This window comes from Tinamus guttatus, unplaced genomic scaffold (assembly GCF_059628265.1).
Source record: "Tinamus guttatus ecotype Peru unplaced genomic scaffold, ASM5962826v1 Tinamus_guttatus_pri_ptg000218l, whole genome shotgun sequence".
NCBI lineage: Eukaryota > Metazoa > Chordata > Aves > Tinamiformes > Tinamidae > Tinamus > Tinamus guttatus.
In genome coordinates this window covers 972,424-999,613 of record NW_028288752.1, presented here as the reverse complement: position 1 = coordinate 999,613, position 27,190 = coordinate 972,424, and the positions used below count along the sequence as shown (strand labels likewise).

The following is a 27,190-nucleotide window of genomic DNA, read 5'->3' as shown; positions in this document are numbered from 1 at the left end:
GTATCTGAAATAGAAGAATTTTATGTAGACCATTCAGTGTTAAAAACCAGAGAATCAAACATCAGTTCAATTTATAGATCAGTTTCAAACAGAAGACATTTTGATTAAAAGATTTTTTTAAACACTTAGAAATTTAAATACATTTACCTAAAGATGGTTAACCCCCATCTCTATGTTACTATACAATAGCTTAAAGCTACCTTTAAATGCTAGTTCTATGTTAATGTGAAGTTTCAGAACTGCATTCTCAGTTTATTTTTATGTAAATTGGTTGTTAAATTGGGTGACTTGATACTTCCACCCCAAAATAAAAATTTTAAAAAAAATGGAGCTTTACAACATGAATAATATTTTTCAAATGAGTAATTTGGAATAGTTCCCGACAGTCCTAGAGGAGGTATTTTGTACAGTTTGGAGAGTAACTCCATATAAAGTTCTATTGCAACTGAGCATTCACAGTATGCCACAGTCCATACATATTACTACATATACATATCAGGTTTGTAAACATTGGAAGAATACACAGAACATAGTACCACAATCCTCTGGTACTGCTGAAAGGAAGATGAGGTAACATTCATATAATCTCAAAGTCCACAGAGGTCCTGACTGAAGAGTTAAAACAGCTGCCAACGCTTCTGTTTCATAGTGTGTGGTTAAGGCTTTCTACTTTATGGTCTGCTAAGGCTGGATTCATTAGCTCTCAGTATCCCAACTGCATCTTTTACAGCGTGGTATATGACATTCTTCACCTAGGAGGAAAAGAAATGGCATTTAGTACTAGGACTGAACAGCAGGGTTAGGGTCAGACAGACTGACATGGAAACGCTCTGCACAACCCTCCCTGCCCACCTTCTGCACAGCCCATTTCGCTCTCAGTCTAAAGGCACTCGCTTCAACAAGCTTCACTTAAAATCATGCACTAGGAAAATTGGGTTTAAATTCCAACAGGATAAAAGCTGTAACACATAGTGGGTTCAGCTTGAAGACACAGAAGTGAAAGGAGGAAACCTCAAAGGAAAGTCAGAAGGAGTTTTCAAATTCCTCCTTAGAATTTAGCTACTAAAAACCCACAATTGCTCAAAAGTCTGGAGAAATTCCTTCTCAAAGTCCAATGCACTAAAGCTGATTAGAACATGAAAGCAGTTTTAGTCCTTAGGTTGTACAAGCAGCTAAGTTTCTACTTTATGGACTTGGTGAGAGTTTTTTTGTAGTATTTATTTCTTCCAGGAGGGAAGGTCTAAGCCCACCATAAGCACTGGGACATTACCTGCAGTTTATCTTCATGGTTCGTATGCGTATGCGACAGATACCTAAATTCCTGAGTGAGCCAGAAGCAATGTTTGACATGCTCTGGGGATACAAAGTCTTCTGCAACTTTAATACAACTGTACAAATTGTGAACCTAAAGAGAACACACAGAAATCAGCCATGTGCACAGAAGTCTAACTAGGTAGTCGGTCTGGCACAGGGTCACTGCTTCTTACCTGGTGTGGAGCTCCCGCTGGAATGAAAACTACATCTCCTAGAAACTGTACAATAGCCCAGCCCTGAACCCCATACTCCTGGTGAAGCCGTTTCCTTAGAGATCGGTCCAAGTACCAGCTTTGATCATGAATAGGATCGTGATCTACAGGATTTTCTTGACCTTGTTCTTCAGCGACCTGAAATACATCACAGGACAGGTAATATCCAGTAAGACTGGATGCATCTGTGGCATTACATATGCACCCATGCCAGTGACTCGCATCACACAATTTAAGCTACAATAAAAACCTTTGGATTCTTTCTTAATTCTTGAGTAGTTTGTCCAGGCTACATCATTTTCCATTTCCACTGTCTGATTAGCAGCCTTGGCTGTTAATCTTTGCCTTGAAGAAGCATTGCAAAGGGGGTGTAATAAAAGCTCGTAATTACAGTTTAGGCAAGAAAGTAGAAGCAGAAGTGGCTTGGGTGTGTTCACACTGGGAATCACGATCACACCAGGGGTCAATACTCCTGCAGTACTACAGCTAACGAGGAAAAAATAAACAAACCCCCCACTGAATTCTGGACTATTATGGTCCAGAATTTAAAGGCTTTTTAGATGATCATCTCTTTACTCCATTAAACAATTTTCCTCCCAAGAAAAAAGCCAAAATACCAATATTCCCCCTCTCAATCCAAACTCAGTGAGGGTAGAAAAAAAAATAGGGGAAAAGAGGAAAGAACAAGAAAATTTGTATGCCACATATAAGAACATCCTTACGTGCATAAAAAAATCTAGGTTAAAATGAGTTTTTATTTAACTAACAGAAATATAGCGCTATCAATGTGGTTTCTTGTATTATTGAAAAAAATGGCAAAAGCAACATATATAAACACAGGATAAATTCAAGCTTCAACTTGCTTGAACTCTTGAGATCCTACAGATTGACAGCACCACAAAGTTTCTCTCTTGGATACAACCCAAGTACATTTGTTCCAGGTTTCTCTACCAACTGAGAAAGGAGGAAAGAAGTCAGAGGATACATGTTTGCAGACATCAGCACCCAGACATCAGATGAGTTTTTCAGATATAACCACTACCTTTTTAAGGAATTCCCGGATCTTCTCTGTATCTTTAGCAGCATAAATGTGCCACAGAGCTCCAGGTTTTTCTCGACTTTCGGTAAAACGCTTAATTGTCAGTTCATCCGAATCCCCGTCTTGTATGGTTTTAAGCACTTCTGTTGGAGAGTCCACACAAGCAGTTACACCAAAGGACCAGAAATGGTGCTTATTAACACAATAAACATGATGAAGACTTTACCTTCTTCTTGATCCACCTGACCCTTGGGGATGCCCACGTACACCATAACGTTTGCCGCGTCGGACACGTCTAAGTGGAGGTTCGTTGTGCCGTATTTTCTATCCTCAGGTGTTATTAAGCCTGGAAGGAAATAGAAGCACAAGCAACATATTAGTGGTTCAACAAGAAAGACCCACCTCACGCCACTCGAAAGAGCCCTATTTGAAAAGCCTGGAGAGCTCTTGTTTTCCTCAGCACGTGATTGTAGCATCCTAAGCCAGTATCAAATGATCTGTTTTACAGCCAGGACTTTCCCCTGTCACCTGGAAAAATGTAAACATGGTTCAGCTCACAGGCTGACACACCCAGACCCTATGTTATCTAAAAATCATGGTTAAGGCTTGTTAAAAGGTGTCTATAGCAGTTTAAAAGTAAACTGAAAAACACCCTCTTCTTTCTAAAGGCAGCTGTACTAACAGATATGTGTCATAGCATGCACTAGCCATGAGCTTTTTACTAGCGATGACCCGGTTAAAAGTTTTAAAGAGCAGCTGCAAACCAATAAACTATGGAAAGAATTGTTCTGGAACAGACTAAAAACTTAAATGACACAGCCCAAAAAGACAAAATGTACCAAAAATAAAAGAGTAGCAAATACACACGGACAGCTATAGGCTACAGAGGATGTATAGCTATATGGAGCAAGTTCTCTGAAAGACTGGGGGGGATATCATTAGACTGAAGTCATCTAGACAAAGAAACTGTTCTAATATCAGTAAATCTCTGCACATGAATTTCTATGGACAAGCTAAATTTAAGTTTTGACATCAACAGGATTAATCAAATTGTTTACACACAGCAAGGATTCATTTAATTTAGAATACATTTCAGTTCTGAATGCACAGACAGCATGACTTTTCAGTTAAAAACTAAAACAAAAAAACAAACTTACCATATGCGTTGTACATCTTGGGGCCCAAATCTGGTCGTACAAAATAGCTGGGAAGTCGAGAGGCAAGGTTGAGTTTGCCACCTCTTCTGGTGTATTCTGGCAATGGAATATTCTTCATCAAATCATCAAACCTGAAGTAACATGGCACAATTTAACGTTGTGAAATGATGCAACTAAAATTCAGCACACAGACTTAAAATGACTGCAACTAAAGCTTTCTTCAGGCAAGAAACAGCACTCCTTCCCTGCTGGTTCATTGGGCAATGGTACACCAGGCACCAGGAAAAAAAAGAAAAAGAACAAAATGGGCAAGACACAACACCATGGTAGACCATGGAGATTTCAACTGAACACATACAGAAATCTTGATGGCATTTCCTTGCATCTCAGCACCATATAGTGAAAAATCAGAACACTTGAATAAGATTGGCAAAAGAAAACAACTGAATTTTAAGTTTCAAAATGATTTAGGCTTTTAGGAGTTTCAGAAAGTTTTATCACTCATTAGCAATTCCAGGCATTTGCTTTACCTGTCAGTGAACACCATGAGCTTATACATGTGCACAAGCCTCTGTCATAAGACTAGTTCAACACTCCCAGCTATGCCAGGCATCTTTGACAAACAAAATGGTTCACATGTGAGTTACTACTGCACCTTAAAGCTGAAGCAGGCATTAAAACATAACAGTTTCCCTGTGTTCTAACATTTTGGGGTTTCATTAGGCAAGTGCTGAATATTTTCATTGTAAATTCATACCGAGAAGGCATCATATCTCGGAAGTCTTCTCCTGGAGGCCAGTCTTTAAGCTTCAGCACCATTGGTTCTCCTTCTTCTGTTCTCAGGCGACCTATTGTCAAGTGGCAACAGGTTTTAGATTTTAATACCTAGTACAACTCAAAATACTAAAAATCCAGGCAAATTCTTAGCTTAGTTTGAAATGACCTTCCTTTCACCACCCTGTGAATGCCAACCCCAGCTTTTCTATGCTTTATTTAACTGGGCAAAAAGCCGAAGTGTGAATCGATTGGCTAGGGAGATCTCTTTTTTTTTTTCAGTCTGTTTCTGCACAAAACTAAGCACAGACAAGCATGCTCCTGAAAGAGTCCTCAATAAGAGGCTGAGAATTTCTATGCAGTGAATCATTCTGCAAGCCTATGTGGTGAAAACCCATTAAAAACACATTGTGCTTCATGATATAGAGAAAACCTGGACCATCTATGTATGCTGCTTAGGAATGACAAAGGCCTTTTAAGGAGGGAAGGTTGATGCTGAGTATCTTATCCACTGAAATATAACAAGTTTACACTACTTACTTGAAATATCTTCAAATCCATCCCAGAAGTCTCCTACAGTAGCTCCAGTGATAATTTCATTGGTCCTGCAGTTAACCAGATCTACTTCCTGTTGGCCAAATTCCTTCCTGAAGGACTCTGGTCTCCAGAGCTCTGCGTTTAGTTTGTGATGCACTCCTGACACCATCACAGGCTACAGAGAACAGCAGATATTGGAGAATTATTGAACACCAAGAGTTCTCAATCCAGCTAGAATGAGGAATGCAGAGAATGCGCAGAACATCTAAGAAAAAGCACTTTGCAAAATAAATGCTCAGAATTATGCATTTGATCATTCCCTATTTCAAGCTACACCTTTTCAAAGGTGCTATTTCAATCATCTTTTTATTCAGAGGCAAAAATTCAGCACTGTATTAAGAAACTGACTTTGAGTAGTAAAATATATATCCTTTTACTCATGGATCTTTTTATAAAACAGTGCTCAGGAGTTACATTTTATGAGGTTTCATACTGCCATTTATTGTTAATTATTGTTGTAAGCAGGTATCTGCCCTTCGATTACAGCACAAAGCAAACGAATTCAAAATGGGAAAAGCAGAAAGCCTTAAATACCTGTCCTTGTTTCCAGCATTCCCTGAAGACATTCCAATTACTTTCATTGTTGGGATCTTGAAGACATAGCAATCGGTTATCACATAACCAGTAGTGAGGAGTATCAAAACCCATTATAGTGGGCTTTATGGTGAGTCCTTGAGGTTTCTTAGGTAAATCTGTAATGTTTCTGTTTTGCACTAGAGAAGCAAAAATGTCATCAAGGATTTTGGGTGTACTCTTGAGTCCATTGTCTGTCTGATTTAAAGGAAAAGAAAACAAAGGCAGTTGGTATACTTTTGTTGCCCTCTCAAAGCAGCAATCTAAGCCTGGTAACAAGCCAAAATAGTAAACCAAAAAAAACTTTCATGTACCTTTCCTCCAGAAGAGTTCAACAGATTCCGCAAGAAACCTGTGTTATTGTTGCTCACAGGTGTCAATATTGCACTGTTGAACGTCTGCAGGGCTGTAACAGGCTTGGCCAAGCTAGGGAGTGCCTGAAGAGGCTTATTTTCATTCTTTGAAATGGGGATGGGGAGTTTCTCTGCAAGGAATAAAAGAACATTTCTAAAACCGAAGCAAAGATTCATCTTCCAAACCACAAGTACATTTTGTACTTTTCGAGTTTTTGTATTGTTTTCTTTTTATGCCTAGATGCATACATTCCTCTCAACATATACAGATGAAATATTTTATTTTGCTTAAAGACTCCAAAGTTTTCAAAGATCACACATTTGAAAACAAGTATCTCCTCAAATTGAACTTTAAAAGCACTCACATCACTGTGATGCTAGTCCCCTTTTCAGTACTGATATCCTAATCCTGCCAAGTTTTGCTCCAAGTTCTTGCCACGGAACAGTTGCATGACACAGGCACTGAGCTCCCATCCCAGCAGGCAGATTACAGCAAGATAGTGCTTGGTCTGCTCTATATTTTTCTCACCAACAGCCACAAAGTGTTTACTTTTCATGGGCACACACATACCTTTGTTTTCTTTGTTCACGTTTCCACTTGTCAGATTTGAGAGCCAGCTCAGGGAAGGAGGAGTATTTACTGCAGCAGCTTGTTTATTCCCAATGACTGACTTTACAGCAGGGTCATGAGTAGTGACCGGGGGGCCCAAGACAAAATTGTTGTGTTGAAAGCCAGTCCTCTCTCCAGCTACCAAGGGCTAAAAAAGCAAATTGAGAACTTGATTAAACACAAACACTCAAATTAAGAAGGAGAAAAATAAGCAATATCGAATGTTTTTTCATTCTTTTGCCAAAAGGAAGGAAAAAAAAAAAAAAAAAAAAAAAGGTTGAGGGTTCATTAAGCAGCTTATCTCCACCAGAGGTCAGTACTGGCCAGATATTGGGCTCCAGCAGGAACTGGGGCTCCCAAATTCCCAAGTTTAAGTATAGGCAACAGAATGAGTCACACCTCGAGATGAGCAAACAAAGAATCTGTCAAACACACTCCCTGGCACTGCTCTGGGAACAGATCAGCACCTGGGGCTTGGTTTTCCTCTCAAAAGATTGCAAACGCCCACTCCCCTGCCTGTCCTGAAACACGGCCGCACCGCATAGGAGGGCAATAGCCCCTTTGGCCAGCACATACCAGGCACAGGATACATATAGGGTACGTAGGTGTGTGCATATAGCTGACTCATTCAGTTACTTGGAGCTTCTGGATAGCAGGTTATCCAGAACTGCTGCTTTAGCCCATCATCATACAGAAATCCCAGGCCAAATTCCCACTGTCTGCTCAAAGACCCTTCAAGCAAAAAACTTGCACCTATGTCTACCTACAGCACTGCTTCATGAATAAGCACGTAGCAAAATTAAACTGAAGTGATAGCTTCTGGCAAGTCTCTGCAAAACTAAGCCTTTAATTTGTGCTAGATTTTAGTAAAGCAGGAAATGTTACATCCATTTACAAATAAAAACAACAAACACTCACAGAACTTTTTTTTTTTTATCACTGCCCAAGACTAGTTACCCAAATAATCTGATCTTAAAATAATAATTAAAAAAAAAAAAAAAAAAAAGCAGTAAACTTCCCAACAGAGCCCTCAGAAATCGTTGCCGTAGCCCTCGGTCTTTGAGCCCTTCCATGATTTCCAACACTCTTCCAGCTAATTTAAGTCTTTTAGATGTCACACGTATTAAGTCTCCAGGACCCCTGGGTTATCCTAGGCTGTCAACTAGTCTCATTTGTCAAGAATCTTTTGTTAAGAGCAGATTAGAGTTCCTTCCACCTAATCCTACTTTTCCTATTAAACCCCAAAAATTATTCAGCTTTTTTCAATGGTTGGTCACTCACTGAGTTGTCAGTGTTTCAAAGGGACAGATTAAGAAGACTTTCCAAAATACTTTCCATAAGGCTTTCAAACAAGCTGAATCTTAAGGACGACAAGTGAACACAACTACTGAATAACAAGAAAAAACTGCATGGTGGGGTTAGCAGATATGGCTGGGACCGGCGTATCTACAGAATCAACCACCACTGGCTTCAGACAGAGGAAGACTGAGGCAATCTACGGGTATTTTGGCTACACAAACACAGTGTGAGACAGTAGCAATACCTGTTTTGCATCTTCCTTTAGAGTTGGCTTTGATAGTGCCTTGAACTGCTTATTTGCACATGGACAATTTGCCTTTATTCCCCATTTTGTTCTTACAGAGTGAACGATGTCACCAACATCATAGAGAGCTGAAGGAGAAGAGTCATTAATGAGCTCACATTTAATTAGAACATCCAGCATTCAATAACATGATTTGTGTATATTAGGCAGTTAGACATTACTACAGGAACACAGTTCATCTTTAAACAATAAGTTTTACTACTTTTTCATAAAGGTCAAAGATAACGAATTAGTACTAAATACACAGACAGTTCCAGTCTTTGAACTGAAACCTTCTGACGATAAATATTAAATTCTGGCTAACTTCATTGCTCAAAAAGCCCACTTTCTACAGTATTAACAACAAAGAAACGATAGGAAAAAAGCTTGCAATATATTTTTCCTCCCAATTAGATAATTAAAGATACCTTTTCCAGGAATTATTTGCGTAGGCATTAAATTCTCTGGCTCATGTACCTGCCCCTTCACACATTTAAACCAGGAGAAAGTATCCGATTCATCATCTGCAAAACACAACCATTGACCTGTTCAATTAGTACTTCTTTAATTTTCCTCTGGACAGCGGCATATACCCTAATACTAGTGAAATAACAAGCAAAACCAGTCATAGTTTGCATGGTGATAAAAATTACTGTTTTATTAGCCTCTAAGCTCAAAATACAGATTTCCTGCCCCCAGCTCTTTGTGTTTGAATCAGCAATATCGATTCTCACCTTGGTGCAAGCTTTTCTTCTTCATCCTGTAGCAGTCCACGCACACGCCAAAGCCGCACTTGGAGCAGACCCAGTGCAGGTTGAAGATGGTGGTGTCGCAGACATCGCACATTTCCCGCACGCCGCGTACCGCGCGCTTCCACGCTACCTGTCCTGGGGATCAGGCAAAACAATCATTTTAATAAGAAGAAATATTTGCACTTAAAACATAGTTATATCAGAAGATTTTAATGACACCAGAATAATTTGTTTTCTCAGTTTTTTGGATCCATGTCAGACTCCTTTCTCATGAGATGTATCTCATCTTCAGAGCCAGATCAAGAAGCACCACATTCAACTTCCTGCCCACCAGGGCCTCCAGGGCCTTCTCCGCAAAGCTCTTTTCATACTTCAGTTTTCTAATTTTGTCTTTCTGTGGTCACTCTGTTTTTATTTCTTCTCCATAATCTGACCTTGTTTCCTCTTTCGGTAGCCTCCTCTTCACACTCAGTGGCCAAAAATCTTTGCAGCTTAACCCAACTGTTTTTCTTCTACATAGGTCAATCTTCCACTGCACTGGGATAGTTCTGCTCTTGCTTTTTCACTTATTTTTTAAAAAAGGAACACCACTTCTTCCTCCCACTTTCCTTCTTGAGATTCCACCTACCGCAGTCTTGCCTGAAGAACTATTTCTTTGGCATGTTTCTCCCTTGTAAAGGATCCCAAATTCCTTCTTCCTAGTCACTCTAGCTCAAGCTGCCTCATAGCCTCAGTTAGTAGCCCATTTCCTAGAGTTTTCCCATTAGCAATATTAAAAATTAAACTCTAAAAAATAATACCATAGTGGTAAAAGGACTGATCCTGAGGCATATCAAGCAGTGCAAAAACACTTAAATATAGATAACCTCCCAAGAAGTACCTGAAGAAAGGACTGACTACTATTTATTTTTGCTTCATCAGATGCATTAAGACTAACCCTACAGATGCAGTTTTTTGAAGGTCAGCACTAAAATCCAAGTAAGACTTTGCTTTTAAACATCACCCAGACAACACTGCTCCTGCCACCCAGAGGTAGTATAGTGTTTAAAAAAAAAAAAAAAAAAAAAAAAAAGTCAGCCATTTTTAGAAAGGGCCAGTTTGTCAAAGTCAGATTTTTTATGAAAAGGTATAATTTCAATTAAACTCTGCCAAGGAAAGTTTACCACGGTTTCAAATTAGGGGTGGAGTAGGGTTAGGTGCAATCTCATTTTTTCCCCCTGTATCAGTTGAACAGTTTGTTAATGAACTGTTCAAAGAAGGATGAGTATCTATCTAGTCTGCAGAATGTTTCTTTTCTATCCAGAGCATTAAAAACATTCCTCTCTTTTCATGTAATTTAGTTGCCTCACTCTCACGAGCCTGTGCTATGAAAAATTAAATAGGAATTCTGGCGCTGTTCCATCAGCACCAGCTCCAGAATTCACATTTGTCTTTGCAATTAGCAAACCCATCAGAAACAGCTTCCCCGGAAAAAGAAACAAGAAACCCACACAGCCGAAGGCAAAAGCCACCCACACGTCGTTTCATGTGCTTCTGAAAGGGTTCTGATATTGCACTTTCTGCCTGGCTGCACCAAGCACTGCCTGCACAGGCCTGTGTGAGCACCCGTGCAAGCAGAGAGCAGAGCTGCCCCCTCCAAGTACTGCAGGGTAAGGCCTCACTGAGAGCAATCCAAGGAACACACTGGAAGGGAAGCATTTCTGAAAGATCTAGACTCCTTCCCTCTCCTTTGGAAGGAACCTCAAACCTACTTGTTTTTTTCTTCTATTCAAACGTCGGAGGGACTGCTAGCCCTGACGTTATAGAAATCACATCAGTTTATCTAGGGCACTTCAAGTCTTTAAATCATGTTGCAGCTGTCATGTAGTTGTAAGAACAAAGACAAATCAAAAGAAACCTCCCCAAAAAAATGACACAACAGTTTGAAGAGTCATTCTGCTCTGGGAAGTGATTATGGAAGATCACCAGGTCCCACCCGTGCCTGCTCCCGTTTGGCACAGAAACGTCCTTAGGTGCCTGAAAACCTGTGTTCTGGGACACAAGGTTTGCCCTATGTGCAGTAACTTTGCAGCTGGTGCCCCCATCGGCACATGCTTGTCAGCCCTCTCCGCCCACCAGGGCTGTATGGAAACCTAGCTGAAACTTCAGAAAAGCCTTAGGTCCATGATGCAGAAACAACAGAACAGAACCAGAAAAAAACAGAAAACAGTCAAAGGGAAAAACACTTTTTTTCCATTTACATGTTTAAAATAAAAGCAGCACAGCAGCTTGTCCTCTTGTGGTTTTGTTTTTGATTTTTCCTTTTCACACTTTTTTTTTTCCTAACAGAATTAAACTTTCTCTGCAAGAAGAGAAGTAATTTGACAAACTCAGAGAAGTTAACAGAGAAGGAAGGGCAGAATTTTGTGGGGTTTTTGTATTTTTTTTCTCTCCCCTTAAGCAAAGGGTTATTGTAAGTTCACACCAGATCTTAACTGTTGTTGTTGTCTCAGGATAAAGACTAAAGTCTTAAGTGACATTCCCAAATACATGGTATTTCACCCATGTCAGAAACTTCAGGTTTCACATAAACGTCTTAAGGTTTAATATAATATACTTTGATATTATAAATTAATATAAATTGCTCTTACTGTGCGGTTCAATTGTAGACATAACTTCCTTTTCAGATATCACCAGCTGACAGAAGTGGTCTCCAATGTTGGCTAGAATATACTTTGCTGTGTCTAGATCTAGACCCACAACGTTTTTTGATAAAGGTAGCCACAAGCTAATGGCCTCGGGGTCATACTTATTTGGAGTTAAGAAGCCTTCCTCGCGCAGCAATCCGTGCTTATTAAACTGCAGCCTGAGGAGTGGAACAGAAAAAAACTGTCATCTCTGATGTTTTATTAGCTTCCATTCATTCCAACACTGCCTAAAGGATAAATATGCACGTTGCATGTCTATGCATTCAACAGAGTGGTAAAAACAGACCTGGGTAAACATACACTTGATATTAATTTTTAAGTGCTAGATGAAAAGGATTTTTTTTTTTAAAGAGTTAACAAGAGGTCTGCACATGTTTTCAGGAAGCTTTTTAATAAATACTGTAGAACAAGCTGATTTCCAATGATAACTTGTGCTCCCCACACTGCAATGCTGTAGCAAACAAATGAATACTGGCAATTGAAAGCAAGACAGAAAAGACTTTTTAGCCTTCACATTCATAAAGCAGCTGGAGCCTCCACTTTTGCTTTGAGCTACAGCACACACACAAAAAAAACTCCCTGAAAAGACAAATTAGCATTGCTAGGTCTTATTCTGATCTTGTATGTTTTGCATCTTCCAGCAAGTGTCAAATCACAACAAATTTTATTTCAGTAAAGGTCTGTGCAAAGAGAAATCAGAACAGTAATGCATCTGCATTTTTTAAAGCCTTCCCACCTATACGACCTGCTTTTGGAGAGGGAGAAATAAGAGAGGAATAAACCTCAAGGGACAAGTATAAAAGCAAAAAATAAAGCGGTCTTTTGTTAAGAACTCTGCAACATTTCTGCTTTCCTTCTCTCTCTCTCCAAAAGCTCCCCAGGTCAACAGGTTTTTTTTTCTACCTAGAGACCCACAAGAAAGCCATCCCTATGAAAAAGAAAACTGAGGATAGGGAAGCTTCTCATCTCCCTCATGATAATCAGGATTTGATTTCCCCTCTAATGGCATTGTCCTCTAATTGGTAGTGAAAATAAGCAGGAGCATAGAAAATCTCACCATAAGATCAAATAACCATAAAAAGTCTTGCACAGAACTTGAAAACAAATAAAAGGACATGTTTAAAAATCAAATCCCGCAGTTTGGCAATGTCTACACCTGGACTAATTGGCATGCTTCAGAATGTTTTTAATTCCTTTGAAAAGACAGGTTACAGTTTTGCACAATGCCAAAAGAATTGGAGAGTTCAAATACCCAGTGACTGTTCAGCCAGGATCCCATGGGGAGACCAAAATCTGTGGATCAGGTTTGGAAAAGCAGGCAGCATCCTGCAGTCACTGGGTTTTCCTCAGAACTGCCTCGTTCACCCTCACCCATCCTCCTTGAACATGGCAGGATTGAACTGATTGAACATTGCATAAACTGTTCAGACATTTATCTATGTCCAACTCCTAAACCTTCATGGGGTGCACGCAGAACCCACCCCCCACCACTGTCTCCATTTCTGTGCTGTACACAGGGTACAAACTGAACTCAAACCACCCTACTAGCACTCCACAGAGCATGAAAATAAGCAGCTCTCAGTCCTGCCAAGGATATTTCCTATCCAAATGAAAAAAATGCAAAATTTCTAATAGCCAGACAAAAGAAGCAACATCTCATCCATTAGATATATTGGCCCAACAGTTTAAGGGCTACACACTGATATTTATTATTTTTGAGGTAGTCATAAACATGGTCACATTGTTATTTTTTCATCTTGCCCTGGAAAAGGTGACAAGTGTAATTTGCTTCTGTTTTGTAAGCATAAACTAAAAAAAAACACTTAACTCGATCATGAGGAATTTGTTATTCGCATTTAAAGAATATCAAAATCTACAGAGCCCAAACTGCTCTTACCTCCTGAAGTGAAAGAAACGGCAGAAGACAGTGGAGTCTTTTTGCTCCTTATTCTTTCGGTAGCTGTCCAGACGGCATTCCCTGCATTTGTGCAAGTGAGGGGCGATGTTATTGCAGGAACCATCCTGTACAAATGCTTCTCCACTTTGCTGCAGCTTCTTCACTTTAGAAGGATCTGCTAAAACTGACTTGCGAGCCATTACTGCAGGGATAAACAAGTTTTACTAATTGGCTTCTCATACAAGAGTGCAAGCAGGTGTCTTTAAAAGATCTGCATGGATGTTTCTTATAAACTGTACATTTCATCAAAATGAACTTATCTTAAAATATCTGCAGTTGGCAGAAACTTCAGGTCATCAGAACCTTTTTCAAGTCCACTGGAGTCATAGTCTGGGGACCTACACTCCATTCAGCCCTTCACAGAAGATTTTGGAAAAAAAAAAAAAAATCTGGGCTTCTATTAAAAGCACTCCTTCAGCTGTCAGGAGCACAGAGTAGAGCAGGGCAAGAAATGCAACATGCAAGGAACTTCAGCACCTTACTCTGACAAACACCAAACTTCTGGCTTCTTTCCGCTTTGTAGGAGGAATGCAGCAGGGCACAACAGCCACTGCCTGGCTGTTTACCCACATTAATTATGGAACAGGACGTTATAATCCAAGGCTAAGAAACACTACATTGGGGGAAAAAAGGTGGATGTGTAGGGAGATTCCCAGAGCTCAGGAAGTTACTGTGAAACATGGCACACTAAGGTGTCATCAGGAGAACAGCTCCTTAAGCAACTACAAGCCCTCCCATTCTATGTCACACCTGGGAAACTCAGAGCAGGTAGAACTGAACCACAGGGAGAAAAAAAAAAAAAAAAAAAAAAAAAAACACTGAAAGTCATTAAAAATATCATTAGTGTTTGTATTCTAAATTTTTGTAACCTGCTTTGCCTTTCTTTCTTGTATATATTTTGTAACAATTTTATTTGTTGGGAATAGTTATTCAACTTGAGAAAAGTTATATAAAAGGAATTATGCACTCTTTGTAGAAGAACCCACAAATCAATCAAGTTCCTGAACATTCCCTTAAACGACTTAATTATATTACCAATTTTGTATACGTTAAACGATGTCATTTCATATAGTTACAGAGAGACTCTAAGGACTTTAGAATGACAAGAAGCTTTAAAAACACTTACCATTATCCTGGAGCTTAGTGCTTCCAGTCCAAACGTTTTCACTTTCATTTCTCTCAAAGAGACACTCATTTGAATTTCTTCTAAAAGAAGATTCCACATCTGTGTGTTCCTCAATCCTGCTTCCTTTGCGGCTGTTCTGACTATTGCCATTGCTTTGGCATTTAGCTCCAGAATCAGCAAAGGAGATAAGATGAGCATCTGACGTTGAGGGTCTACAATCTAAAGTCCTCTGCGGTTCAATAGTGCTACTGACTCTGGGTATTGCTATGGAAGAGTTGAGATGTTGGAACTGTTTTACAGAAATGCATTCTTTTGCAAAGTTTGCCGGGGGCTTGATAAGAGGTTCTTTCATATTTTTAATGTTGATTAGTTTTTCATTAACTGAATCAATCAAAGATGAAGACCTCGTGTTTATCAAAGAGGTATATTTACCATTCTGATCATTGGGATTTTGCATTTGTTCTTTAGATATATATTCCACTTTGGGAAAGACAGTCAGATCTTCTTTCGATAGTTTAATTCCAGCGTTAAGACAAGAAGGATGTGTTTCTGGTAAGCTCCGTCTACATGTGCTGAAACACAGGACATGCAAAATTTGAAGAAAAAGGCGCCAGACACAGGGACATCAGCTCCTCAAATCTATTCATATTTAGAATTTCAAAGAGTAAAAAGGAATTTAATCCTGCTCTTTGAATTCTGAAGTTTGGGATGTTAAAATTTATGTGATTTTTTTTTTAAATAACAAAATACAACTTCCTACTAATTATGTCAAATACATTTTGTTTCCATGACTGCTCAAGAGTGCAATACACAAGAAACTTTAGTGATAATGGTTCATGTTGGCATTATAAACAAACACCAAGACAGAGAAACTGCCTCTGTATAGGAAACTATGATCTTTTCTACATTTCTTTTGGGGGTAGTATGCATAGCAATAAGTGGAAAAGTTACACTATTTCTTTTGCAACCAGCAGAAAATTGATTCCTATCATGCTGTTTCTACTAGATATGTTCCTCTCTGTGACAGAACTGGATGCACATCCACCCTCAAATTCGCAAGTTAGTAAGAAACTAAGTTTACACTTAGGAAGATCAGTACATGATACAACACTTCTTATAGCCACGATATTGAACCAAATAGCCTTTAGGCTCCCTTTCCTCCAGTGATAGTAGAAGCAGATTTTATTTTGTAGACATCTATTGGAAGGGAAAATGCCTTGACCATAGGACTCCTAGGGCTAGTTTAACAGAAACGTAGTATCAGCTCAGATTCATTCCAGGAAGGATTTGAGAGGGAATCTCTACACTGGAAGGCTGTGACAATAGGACTATTCTCTAGCCTCTTACAGCTATCACAGAAGTATGAGGTCAACATAAATGGAGTTCAACAAAAATAATTGAGGGCCCAGTCTCACCTGATCTGCAGCGAGCTAGCATACAGAACATTTGCCTGAATGTGTTCAGGTCTGGGGTGATAAAAGCTAGACATCACACACGTACCACCCAGCAGACACAATAAAACAAAATTTGGCTTGAAGCTTAAGGACATTTAACTCAAAAATATGGCATAAATAAATTATATGTTCACAACAATTAAGTCAAATGCTTTTCTGTGTCAACACTACAGAAGAGTATAGTGGCTACAAAGCCTAAAAAAATTCCTTACCCCTGAGGAGTTTCTGCACCAAGATTGGGAGGAGAGTTAGCTGGCAAGGGCAGACCTTGATGCCTTTGGTCTTTATTAGCAGGAGTGCATCCTAGCAACGCCTCTCCGAACACTGTTGGCACTGACTGCACATGTCCCTGACTGGGAGAAACCTGTAAGGGAAGTTTAGATTATCAACAGTTAATTAACATAAATACTGCTTCCCAGGATTCAACTTTGGGAAAAAAACAAAGTACATTAGCACACTTCCTGGTATATATGTTGAAAGTTGGTCAAAGTCCATCTTCATTAAGGTCCTTAAGACAGGAAGGACTCAAGAGTGTCCTTTTAAAGTCTACAGACTAATTCATGGTTAATTAATTTTCCCCCTGACAATTCACAGCATAGACTTTTGGTAGGAGGAAGGAGGCATGGAGGGCAGTGGTTGAAAAAGATTAAGAAGGTATAAAATGTTAGAAAGCTCTGTTTTTCTTAACTACCAGTGCAATCACAACAGATCGTGCTATCTCAGTAGCAGTAATCAGCATTCAGAAACCTTTCAGATCCCATCCAAAATCCCTAGAGAGAAATTAAGACTGCAGTCAGTCTGACAGTGTTCATCACCAAAAAAATCTAGATGTGAACAAGCCATGAATTCGGATCATAAAAGCTGTTCCACATTATATTTAGAATATGAAGACTGGCTTTGCATGCATTGAGCAGTCTAGCAGAGATATTGCCATGTACTAAGGAAGATGCTGAAGATACTCAAGCAGGGGCTAAAGCTCTACATGAGCACAGTACACCCGCTGAATTCATGTTGCCTTGCTGTACATGAACTCTCCTATATTAGTTAATGTAAGATGGATCACTTCTCATTGAGGAATCTTTACCTTGCACTTGCTACCTCATGATGTATCTCTGGGAATCTTAAAGATCTCCAGTAACAAGTGCAAAGAAGTCAAAAAATCAGGAATTCGACAAGAATAACCCACCACTCTTGAGCTTCCTGAAGGCTATTCCTGCCCAAAAGACAGCCCTTGGTTTGAAACACTGGGACAAAATTTTAAGGTAAGATTATTTAGTCAAGCCACTATATTTACACTTCTGTTCTCAAGTTAAACAGATCTTCCTCTGGCCTTTGAGATAGTTTCCTTGGATCTCAGTCGAGGATGCAACAGGTTACTCGCAATAGGAATTCAGATGGATAGACATGGAAGAACTAGAAAAGTTGCCAGAATCTCTTTTTGTACTAAAACAATATTCTAGACCGCTGTGTGCCCAGCCTGAATCCTCAAAGCAGACAAGCACTGCTATAGGTTTGGGATCCAGCTACAAAGCATTTAAAAAAGAATGTAAAAAACAAAGCTTATACTTGAAGACACCCTTTCCTTTTCCCTCTCCAGAATACATGACTAAGCATGCCAACTCCTAAATAGAACAAGGAAGCAAAAAAATACTGTTAAAAACCCACAACACACACCCAATTTCCAGGCTCAACTGTTTTCTCTCCAATTACCAGCAAGCAAGAGGTTTTACTCATGCCTAGACAAGTTTCAGAGAACACAGATCTTCCCAGGGATTATGTTTACTATTCTACTTTTCTATCTAATCCGCACTTAAGATTATTCCAGTGTAAATACAACAACTCTTATAAAACACAGTCCCATACAGCATAGTAACACATTACCTCAGGAGAGCATTTTGTGTGTTTAGCATCAACACATCCACTTGTCTCAGAACACTTTCTTTTCATGCTTCCATTTCTTTTAGATTTATCTGAAAAAGACAGTGATCAAGATTAGTATATTTTAACAAAATGCTGTTACTTAATTTATCTGAAATATAAACAATAGCACATCTTACCACATTTTCCATTATTGTCATATATGATTTCAACATGAATTAATTCTGGATCAAGTGTTTTTAAAGCTGGAATCTTGGAAAGAAACAAAAAGCAGAAGAAGCAACTTAAAGATGAGAAAGTTACAATTTTAAGTTATACTAAGTATACTTGCTGTGAACTTAGTGTAACTTCTTATCAAGTTTATAATAAGTTAACTATCTGACCTTTCGTGTTCTTTGTTAAATTCAGCTTGGTATTCAATCTCACGATCACAGTGTTTCTGACTGAAAATATGCAGAGAACATGGTGCTTCTGAGCACTGCTTGTACACTATGGCAAGCAAGGCACAAGGATAAGAACAATGCTGATCTTCAAACAAAGATTTCACCAGCAGCACGAAGCGACACAGAAGTGATTGAGGGGGCGGGTAACAGCCTGTACTGGACTATACTTTTTAATTCACTACAATAAGGACAGAATTGTAAATAGTGGGAAGAAAGGTTAAAATAAGGGACCCCATCCCTTTCTCACCAGTGCCTGCATATCCCACAGCAAGGGGTTCTTACCTCCTGACAGTCAACTTCTAGAGTCCTCGTAGCTGGATTACCGTTTACAACAACTGCTGTAAACCACTGGGTAGATGGATCCAGGCTATAAATTCGGATTTTGGAACCAATGATATTTTTGCCACCTTAAAAGAAAACATGCACACAATAAATAGGCTTAAAAAAGAAACCATGAAGATGCCCATGTTATCATGGGTTATACAGCTACCACTGTGCTCTTATGCAAAAGCACCGTATGCAAGCAAGTAAACAAGAGCTAGAAAGATAAAAAACTTCCACATTAGGCTCATATAGCTGAAAGGAGAAGGGAAAAAAGAAAACTCAAAAAACAAATAAAAAACCCACACCCCACTCAAATGATCAAAGTACATCCCAGAACTTCTTTCCCTGGAACAGGTCGATAAAGCTTTCTGAACGCCCAGCAAAAGCTGGGTTGACCTTTGATTTTCAGCTAGTGAGACAGATGAGCAGACTTGGAAATGAAGATTCATTGATTAGATGTGGAAAGTGCCAACTTTCAGTACTATTTTCCTTTCCATAAGGGCAAGGCTCTGTTGAGCACATGTGAGCCCGCTGCACTCATCTGTATCCACTCTGGGCTCTGTAGCACAAGAGAGATTTGGAGCTCCTGTAGCAAGAGCCCAAAGAAGGGCAACTAAAACAATTAAGAAACTACAAAAATTTCTCATGGAAAAAGGCTGTTAGAGCTGGAATCATTTAGCTCAGAGAAGTTTTGGGTCTAGAAACATCAGACCACTCATCATCTACATGTGCCTGAATTATGCACTCATATTCAGAAATAAAATGTGACGCTAATATTTCTATTATTCACATTTTACATTCACTGCTATGAAAGAAACTACATGTAATCAACCTAAAAAAGAACAATACTTTTCTATCCCTGAAACAGATTACCACAGTTTACACTATCAGTGCAAAGATTTCCTCTCTGACTTGAGGCTTTATCCCAAGAGTTCTCCCCTACAGGGTGTGCTTGTACCTTGTACCAAGCGGGTTTCATCCAGGTGTTTCTTAACCAAAGCCTGAATTTCTTCATTAACATTTTCATCATCCATAAGAGGAAGCTTGGAGCTTTCCACATCCTGGCAGGAATAAAATAACTAAGTTAGTATTAAAGGCAATGTTTTTGATTAACAAAAAGTCTTAGGAATATTTAGAAACAAGACTGGAAGCAATTCATGTAAACAAGGCTGTCACAAGATGTTGTATTTATCAAAGCAACCTCACTTCTCTGCTGCTGACTTGGAACTATCATCAGCCAGCCAGGCTGAGCTCTCCAGGTGCACTTCAATATCCTTCTAAAAAATCAAGCTGGTTGTTTTACTACATTAGCTCCTTACTTACTAATAAGCACTAAGTTCAACTGAACCATCCATTTTAACTTCAGGATTTTTAAGTTCTGAGAAGCAGCAGATACACATTTTCTAAATAGTCCTAAGCAGATGTAAATGGAAGTATTTTAAGTTTTATGTTTCTATTTGAACTATGATATCAATAGCAGGACCTAGTCCAGCTCAAGACGCCATTTTGAAATATTTTCATAAAAAAACAGAAAGTTATATCCAAATCATTGACTACAATTCATTCACTGTGCATTTGTATTTTTATCTCAATTGTTACATAAAACAAACAGGCTAAGGATACTCAGAATCAACACTGGTGTGCAAAGTGTAAAGCAAGTTCTTAAAATGGCTACAACAACAGCTGGTTTGTCCCAAGAATGGTATTTCTAAGGCACAGAAGGCTCAAGAATCAGTAGTTTGAATAACAGTTCCTTTTTTTTTTTTTTTTTTTTTTTTTTTTTTTTTTTTTTTTTTTTAAATGCTGGAAAAGCAACTTTCTCCATGTGAAACTGAGGTAAAGCTTCCACAAAAACAATCTTTTATTCTGCCTTTGAGGCAAGGTGAAAACACACAACCGAAATTTAAAGTTTAAGCGATTCATTATTTTCTCAACACGAAAACAGCCTGCTTGCTGATTGTTAACAGCTAAAATAGAATATTAATGTCAGCTTTAAGCAGTCCTTAACAGAGTCCGTCTGTTATTAGTTTTATTCAAGCAGCTTATAAGGTCTTGAAAGTAGTTTTCTGAAGTGGTAAAACCTTTATCAGCAGCAGACACTACTCTTCAAAATCCCTGACCAGTCAAACAGAGCAGTGTTTCAGTCTGTCTATACATAATCCATTGACAGATTTTTGACTTGATGCTCATTAAAGGGACCTGATATTAGCAGATATCTTCATTCAGAGCCACTTCATTTTCTTACACTTGCTTCAGCTCGTTAACTTTCTAAAGAGCAGGAAGGACCTTTTTTAAAACATACAGGAGAATACTTTTACAGCCCAGATGAATTTAAATTCAATGATTACAGCTGAAATGAGAAGGCCATTTTGCATCCAATCATCTGCAGGTGAAAAGTCTCCTCCCTAATTCAGGGGATATCAGCAAAAAGTATATTATCACTTTGACACTTCGAAAGAAAAATCCACAAAACAAACACAGAGCTAAGCAACGCATGTTAATGGATTCATTACACTTATTAACACTCTTTCCATAAAGCTTAGCTACCTTTGTAATTTAGAGATATACATCTTCCTCTCCCAATCACTGGGGACACAAAAATGGGAAAAAAAATCTCATTCATCCTTTTGGAGATGGTCACTCTAGTTAAAGAGACATTGAGCTTCACGTGGTGCTATCGATAAACCATTTTATTAGCAGATTCAGGATATAGCCCCCCAAAATCCATTAAGAAAGTAAGGCTATAACTGCTATCCAAAAACTGCTAATGCCTATAATTCAGCAATCTCATTCATAAACTGTCCACCTCCACAGCTGTTGGGATTAGAAGTGACAGGTTTTATTGACTAGGAAGGCTTCTTCTGCAACTCCTTTCACAAGAACAGCAGTCACATTCACATGTCAAAGTGAAAAACTATCTCAGATTATGCCCTATCAACAACGTGATGCAACTGTTGACACCTGGGCTCAGGACTCTTCTTATGAGGACACTCCCTCATCAGCCTCTCGAACAACCATGTACTGGATCAGTTCACAGAAGATTTTTTTAATATAAAACCCACACACGATGTTCAGAGCTGATATTTAGGTGTTACAGCAACATGCATCTAAACCAAGTTTTCACTTGCTGAGTGATTCAGCAATAAATATACTACTTAAGTGATTAGAATATAAACCCAGGTTATATTAAAATACCAAAATAAGATTTATCTTTTTATAATGCCATATGACATTACCTGAATGGGTGTCAAAAGGTCTTCAGAAAGAAAAACACATCTCTCTTCACCAAGATAGCGCACTGAAACCATTGATCCCAAACCAGCCTTGTCCAATAAGGATTTGTAAGTCTAGGAAAATGATAAACATTCTTAGAAATAGAGTAAGAAGATCTTATGGTTTCTCATTTATTTTTGAGAAATCATTTTAGTTTTGCATCTACTCCCCTATTAAGGCATTCCTAATAACTTGGAGTTATTTCCTTTAAATGATATGATGAATTTCAAAGATAGAGTGAAGAACTGTGTTCAGGTCATTGTCCCTAAAGATCTTTGCATGAAAAAATATTAATATAAAGAGCAGTTGGAGAATTGTCCATATATCTTTATGAAACATCTCCTCATGGTGGGAACACACAGAGTAACTAGCCCCAGGGCCTACATGTAAATTATCAAACTTCACATAGCATGTTGACATATATTGAAGCCTTAGTTTAAACTTATATAATGAGCAATATGTACAAGATTAAGGTTTTCCTTATCTTTTACTCTGAGCAGGTAGGCTCAGAGTAGGTTCAGAATTTGGAAGAACAACAGGAAAGATGCATTTGAATCACCATTTAATAGAAGGAAAACAAACAAGAACAAACCCAAAACATGAAGGAATATGGATTTGGGTTTCCGAAATAATGATCAAGCACAGGAAGATTTTCTTCTTTATTTTCTCTTCAGTTATAACAGCACTGGAACTGGGGCATGAGGAGCAGAAACCTCTCCACAAGTGCCTTGACATTTCAAAATCATGCAGAATTTCTTTATTTGCCAATAACCCAAGCTCACTCATATTGGAATAAGCAAGTTGTGATCAGAATTTAAAACAAAAAACCATTTGTGACTCCCTCTTTCCTCCTCCCTGTATGAAGGGGCAAGAAGTGTCTCTTGCAAAGAGAAACTCCACTATTGTGCTTTACTTGTCCCTACATCATTCCTCTTTTGTAACGTGTACACTGCATGTACTGGTGAGTTAAGCACACAGAGAATGAAGATTCATGCATTAAACTGAGTATGAGAGCTAGTCAAGATCATTTAAATGCATGGAAAGTGACAATGTCTGAACTTAAGTATTCATGTTTTCAGAATGTTTACATCAGCAAAATCTACTAGAAGAAATGCTGACAGTGATGCAAGGGTCAGGAAATAAAACAAAGTATTCAAGCCCCACCACACACACACATTTCCTTTTCGACCCTTGTTCCAACAAATAATTTAGATTAGTTTTGCTTAAGACGAACCTCAGCTCAAAACAGAGCAAGAATCACAGGGCCTACTTGATAGTTAGCAAAATCAAGACTACCAAACAGTAACTGCAAAATTAACATAGCTAAGGTACAGCAAGTCTACTTCTTAGTTTATTCCACAACTACTTGTTTGGATAGCGGTATCCAAAGCAGTCAAGTAAAACTTAACTGGATAAATACATTAATAAAGAAATAATCCCTGTTCATTCCTACCGGTCTATAGAAACCACTATGGCTGGCAGTTATGGAAAACTTGTTCTCTGGAGTGGAGAATCTAGCTCAAGGTTTTATATGGACAAAATCCAGACCTCACAAATAGCCTGTGGCAGATGGCCACCACGTGAGAGTCATTCAGATTGTTGTCTCAGAACAAGAATCCCTAAGGAACTAACAGTACTTGAAAAAACATAAAAAGAGAGTTTAAGATAAAAATACATGCTATCCTCAGGAAACTATTATTTATCCTTTTTCTCTCCATTCCTGATCACAATGTCATGAAAGAAAACTGAGCAGAAGAAGAAGGAATTGTACATAACAGTATTTTGGGGGAAAGCAAAGTCACAAATACATCCGTGTATCTCAAGATTCAAGCATTTGAAGGCAAAAGGTTGTAAGTACTGTGTAGTTTTAGCTCTAGGAGTTTTAATCCCCTTTGAGATTAACCGTATAGGTCCACTGTTCACATTAGTGAATCTGTATATGTGAAATTCACTCTTGCAAAATAATAGAAAGCACTATTCTTACAAAATGAATTACAAAAATCTAAGCAAGTTAGGCCAAACGTATACTTGCCATTGCAGGCCACTGGACAGGAGACATAGCACTGGCATGAGATCTTCTTTCAGCCAGTACCAGTTTTTGCTCTACCAGGAATGCTTTCATTTTATGGCTGTAGACCTCTATCCATCTTCTTTTCTCCCATGGTTCATCATCAAATTCTACACAAACCTATAAAAAGGGAGCAAAAGGAAGGAATAACTAACCATAATATTCGAATGCATTCAAGAGAGAAGGACTAATAAACATCAAATTATTTAAAAACATATATTGAAAGTGCTTACAACACAAGTATCATTATTGCCCATCACATAATTAAACAATCATCAAACCATTCTAGGCCAACCAAGTATTTTGTACGTTACAGTCCATGTTAGCCATTTATGCATCATTCCTATTGCATAAAATGTGTCATTACTCATATCTAAACTCTATCACCTTCCCATCTCCTCCGCTGCACAAGGAGAGTTAATGTTAGCTCTGCCACCAGTGTTTACAATCAAATAGAGGAAGAAGGGAGGAGAAAAAAAACAATCCACCACCACCACCAACAAAAAACACATATTGAAGAAATTGCCATAACATCAGAACTTTAAAAGACTTCATATCATAGCAGTAGACACATTTTTCCAAACACTTCTTGTAGTACTTGAATACACAAACTGTTTACCAGAAACATTTTAAGGGGTAACAGTCCCAAAAAGCAACCATAGTTCCTTTACTGAAAGCACAAATGACAAGAAACCAGAGAAGGAGATTAAATTATGTATGTGAAGGTCACTTGCTGCCTGTTTTAAATTGGTTTGTAACTTGACAAATCTCCGAGGCGCACGCACAAACTTTTGAAGGGTAGAGAAGCCGTGGCTGCATTGATAGCTCGACCAATTCATTTAGGATGGCATTACCCCTCCTCCATAGGCAACATGAAGAGATAAAGAAATGATTAAAAAGCACCAGGACAACCACAATCACTTTGCCTGAACACATGAAGTGACTTGTTAAAGAACACCGTTCCTAGAACGGTCTCCTTTTTCCCATAAAATATCACTATATGGTCTAAATATAACATTTAATTGAGTTTTCTCCAGGGTAAGTTAGTCAAGTGAACCTCAGAAACACTCCCTTGTGTCACACTTCCCTTTCTGCAGGGAGGGATAGGCAAACACGCATACACAAACAGAACTGCATTACTACAGACAGAAGAGTCATAAAACTAATGGATGTTTGAGTGAACTCAGTCATTTTGAAAGTCACTGAAACAATGAAGGAGATAAGCAAATAGCAGAAGTATCAGAACCAGAATGGTTTGTTTTGCCTGTAGGAGCAACACTGCACACACAGGAAAATGCAGTTAAGAAAACACTTTCAAATGTATTTGTTTTTCATTTCTGTAGCTTGTTTCTAGTGCTATATAAAGGCATGATTTCAAAGATGAAGCATCTCTTCTTGAGTATCTTTCTGAGTATACCTATTTTGGATCTTACTGTACATAGCCCTTCTGCAGAGGCTGTCTGCTTGGCAACCTAATACTTTTCCAGAAGAAGGCATTAAGCTAATCTATTCTAACAGAACCATAGCCACATACGAAGCTCACAGCAAAGCACTACAAAGCACCTAAGCACCACAGAAGGTGCCTAAGGTCCTCAGGATGGTTCTGCAGGGCATCCTCCTCCTCCTGACCCCAAGGCACAGGGGAAAGCTCCACCTCTGCCACAGAGGCTCAGCCTCCAGGAGTCCAAAACACAGCCTGAAGTTCACACATTTGGCAAAGAGTTGGAAATATGTTAGGCTTATTCTCCTTTGAAAAGAGACACGTGCTTGCCTAGTTAATAAGGGCCCACAGCGCGTTTCCTTTCACTTTTCAATGGAGAGGTTCCGTTCTTGCTGCCATGTTAGCAGCCTACCACCAAAGTTGTACGTTAAACAAATGCAACAGGTCCCTACAACACGACTGCACCACTGTGATCAAGTTCTGGCCTCTACAAATAACTCCACTTACTACAGTAGTTGTTTAAAGAAGGTTGAAGAGTTTTACTGGCCCAGGAGGCCATTAAGGGCTTCGCAGTCACTGCTGAAACTTCCTGATTTCCACCCAAAACAGAGTTAATCACGGTAAGTTTGCAGCAGTAGATTATGCATATAAAGAAATTCCAGGCAATGATTATTAAAAAACAGCCAGGACGCAAGGAGTTTGGGAAGCCTCCGGCAGCGTGCAGGAACGTGACGTGTCTGCAGCACTGCCTGCAGACAAAAGAGTGACTTGTTTATCGCTTACTGCCGCCAAGGCCAAGGAGCAACAGCGAGAAAAATAACCGAGCGCATCCGAATATGAACGTTGCCGTTTCGTAACGCACCGCAGGCTCCAGAGGAAAAAAAGAAAGTGATTCATCAAAATGTTTCTTAAGAGAAATGCAGAAACAAAACTGAGGCAATCCAGGCATGCAGAACTGCTAAACTTTCCCCCGTGAAAAGTGCTGGTGGGAACCACTAATCTGCGCCTCCGTGGAGGCAACTTTAGCCTGAGTGCAAGCACAGGGGTTCACCCAGGGGGCACGCGGGGTTTCAAAGCGTGGAGTCGAGCGAGCAGAGTCCTCTCTTCCCGAATCTCTTCACCAAAAAAAAAGAAAGAAAAACTACATATAAACATATTTAGAGCAGGTGCCTGCACAGGAGGGCAGCTGTTACCTTGAGGTCCTGCTTGGAGATGTCGGTGTGCGAGACGGCGCGGATGCGGCCGGACTTCCAGGGCCACTCGGCGACGCAGCCGCTGTGCCAGGGCTCGGCGCCCTCCTCCTCGGCCAGGCTGAGGAAGCGCTTGCCCACGAGCAGCGACCAGCTGCCCTCGAGCCGCAGCACCATCCTCACTCATGGGGGAACCCTCTGAGAGGAAGGAGGGGAGAACTGCCAGAGACGGAAAGAAAATCTTTTTTTTTTTTTTTTAAGCCGGTTTGACCGAGAGCAGAGCCAAATGAGGGAGCGGCGCAGCCCCGGGGCCGCTCCGCGACGCTCCTCCGCCCGCAGCTGCGTTAATTACTGCCTCGGTGGAGGCGGGCGGCGGAGGCGAGCGG

General features: G+C 39.4%; 1 protein-coding gene across 1 annotated transcript; it reads right to left on the bottom strand.

Annotated features, from left to right (window-relative positions):
* KDM3A (lysine demethylase 3A) lies at positions 1-27,010 on the bottom strand. Its single transcript, XM_010212813.2, has 25 exons — positions 26,808-27,010; positions 24,138-24,293; positions 22,069-22,179; positions 19,791-19,893; positions 18,791-18,915; positions 18,245-18,317; positions 18,069-18,157; positions 16,400-16,551; positions 14,734-15,305; positions 13,548-13,749; positions 11,594-11,808; positions 8,946-9,098; positions 8,640-8,735; positions 8,173-8,300; positions 6,591-6,777; positions 5,981-6,150; positions 5,628-5,864; positions 5,037-5,208; positions 4,480-4,570; positions 3,723-3,853; positions 2,792-2,911; positions 2,569-2,708; positions 1,488-1,664; positions 1,271-1,405; positions 1-752 (listed from the first exon to the last, which is right to left on the bottom strand). Exons 1-25 carry the CDS (start codon positions 26,979-26,981, stop codon positions 672-674), a joined length of 3,990 nt encoding a protein of 1,329 aa, XP_010211115.2. The 5' UTR covers positions 26,982-27,010; the 3' UTR covers positions 1-671.
* Positions 27,011-27,190: the final 180 nt, after the last annotated feature.

Bases quoted from the DNA above. Each gene is read 5' to 3' on its own strand.
- KDM3A (XM_010212813.2), bottom strand. From the start codon at position 26,981: ATGGTGCTGCGGCTCGAGGGCAGCTGGTCGCTGCTCGTGGGCAAGCGC. The intron at 3,854-4,479 runs GTATGAATTTAC...ATGTTACTTCAG, and splicing joins CGAGATATGATGCCTTCTCG to GTTTGATGATTTGATGAAGA. The intron at 1,665-2,568 runs GTAGTGGTTATA...GATGTATTTCAG, and splicing joins TCCGGGAATTCCTTAAAAAG to GTCGCTGAAGAACAAGGTCA.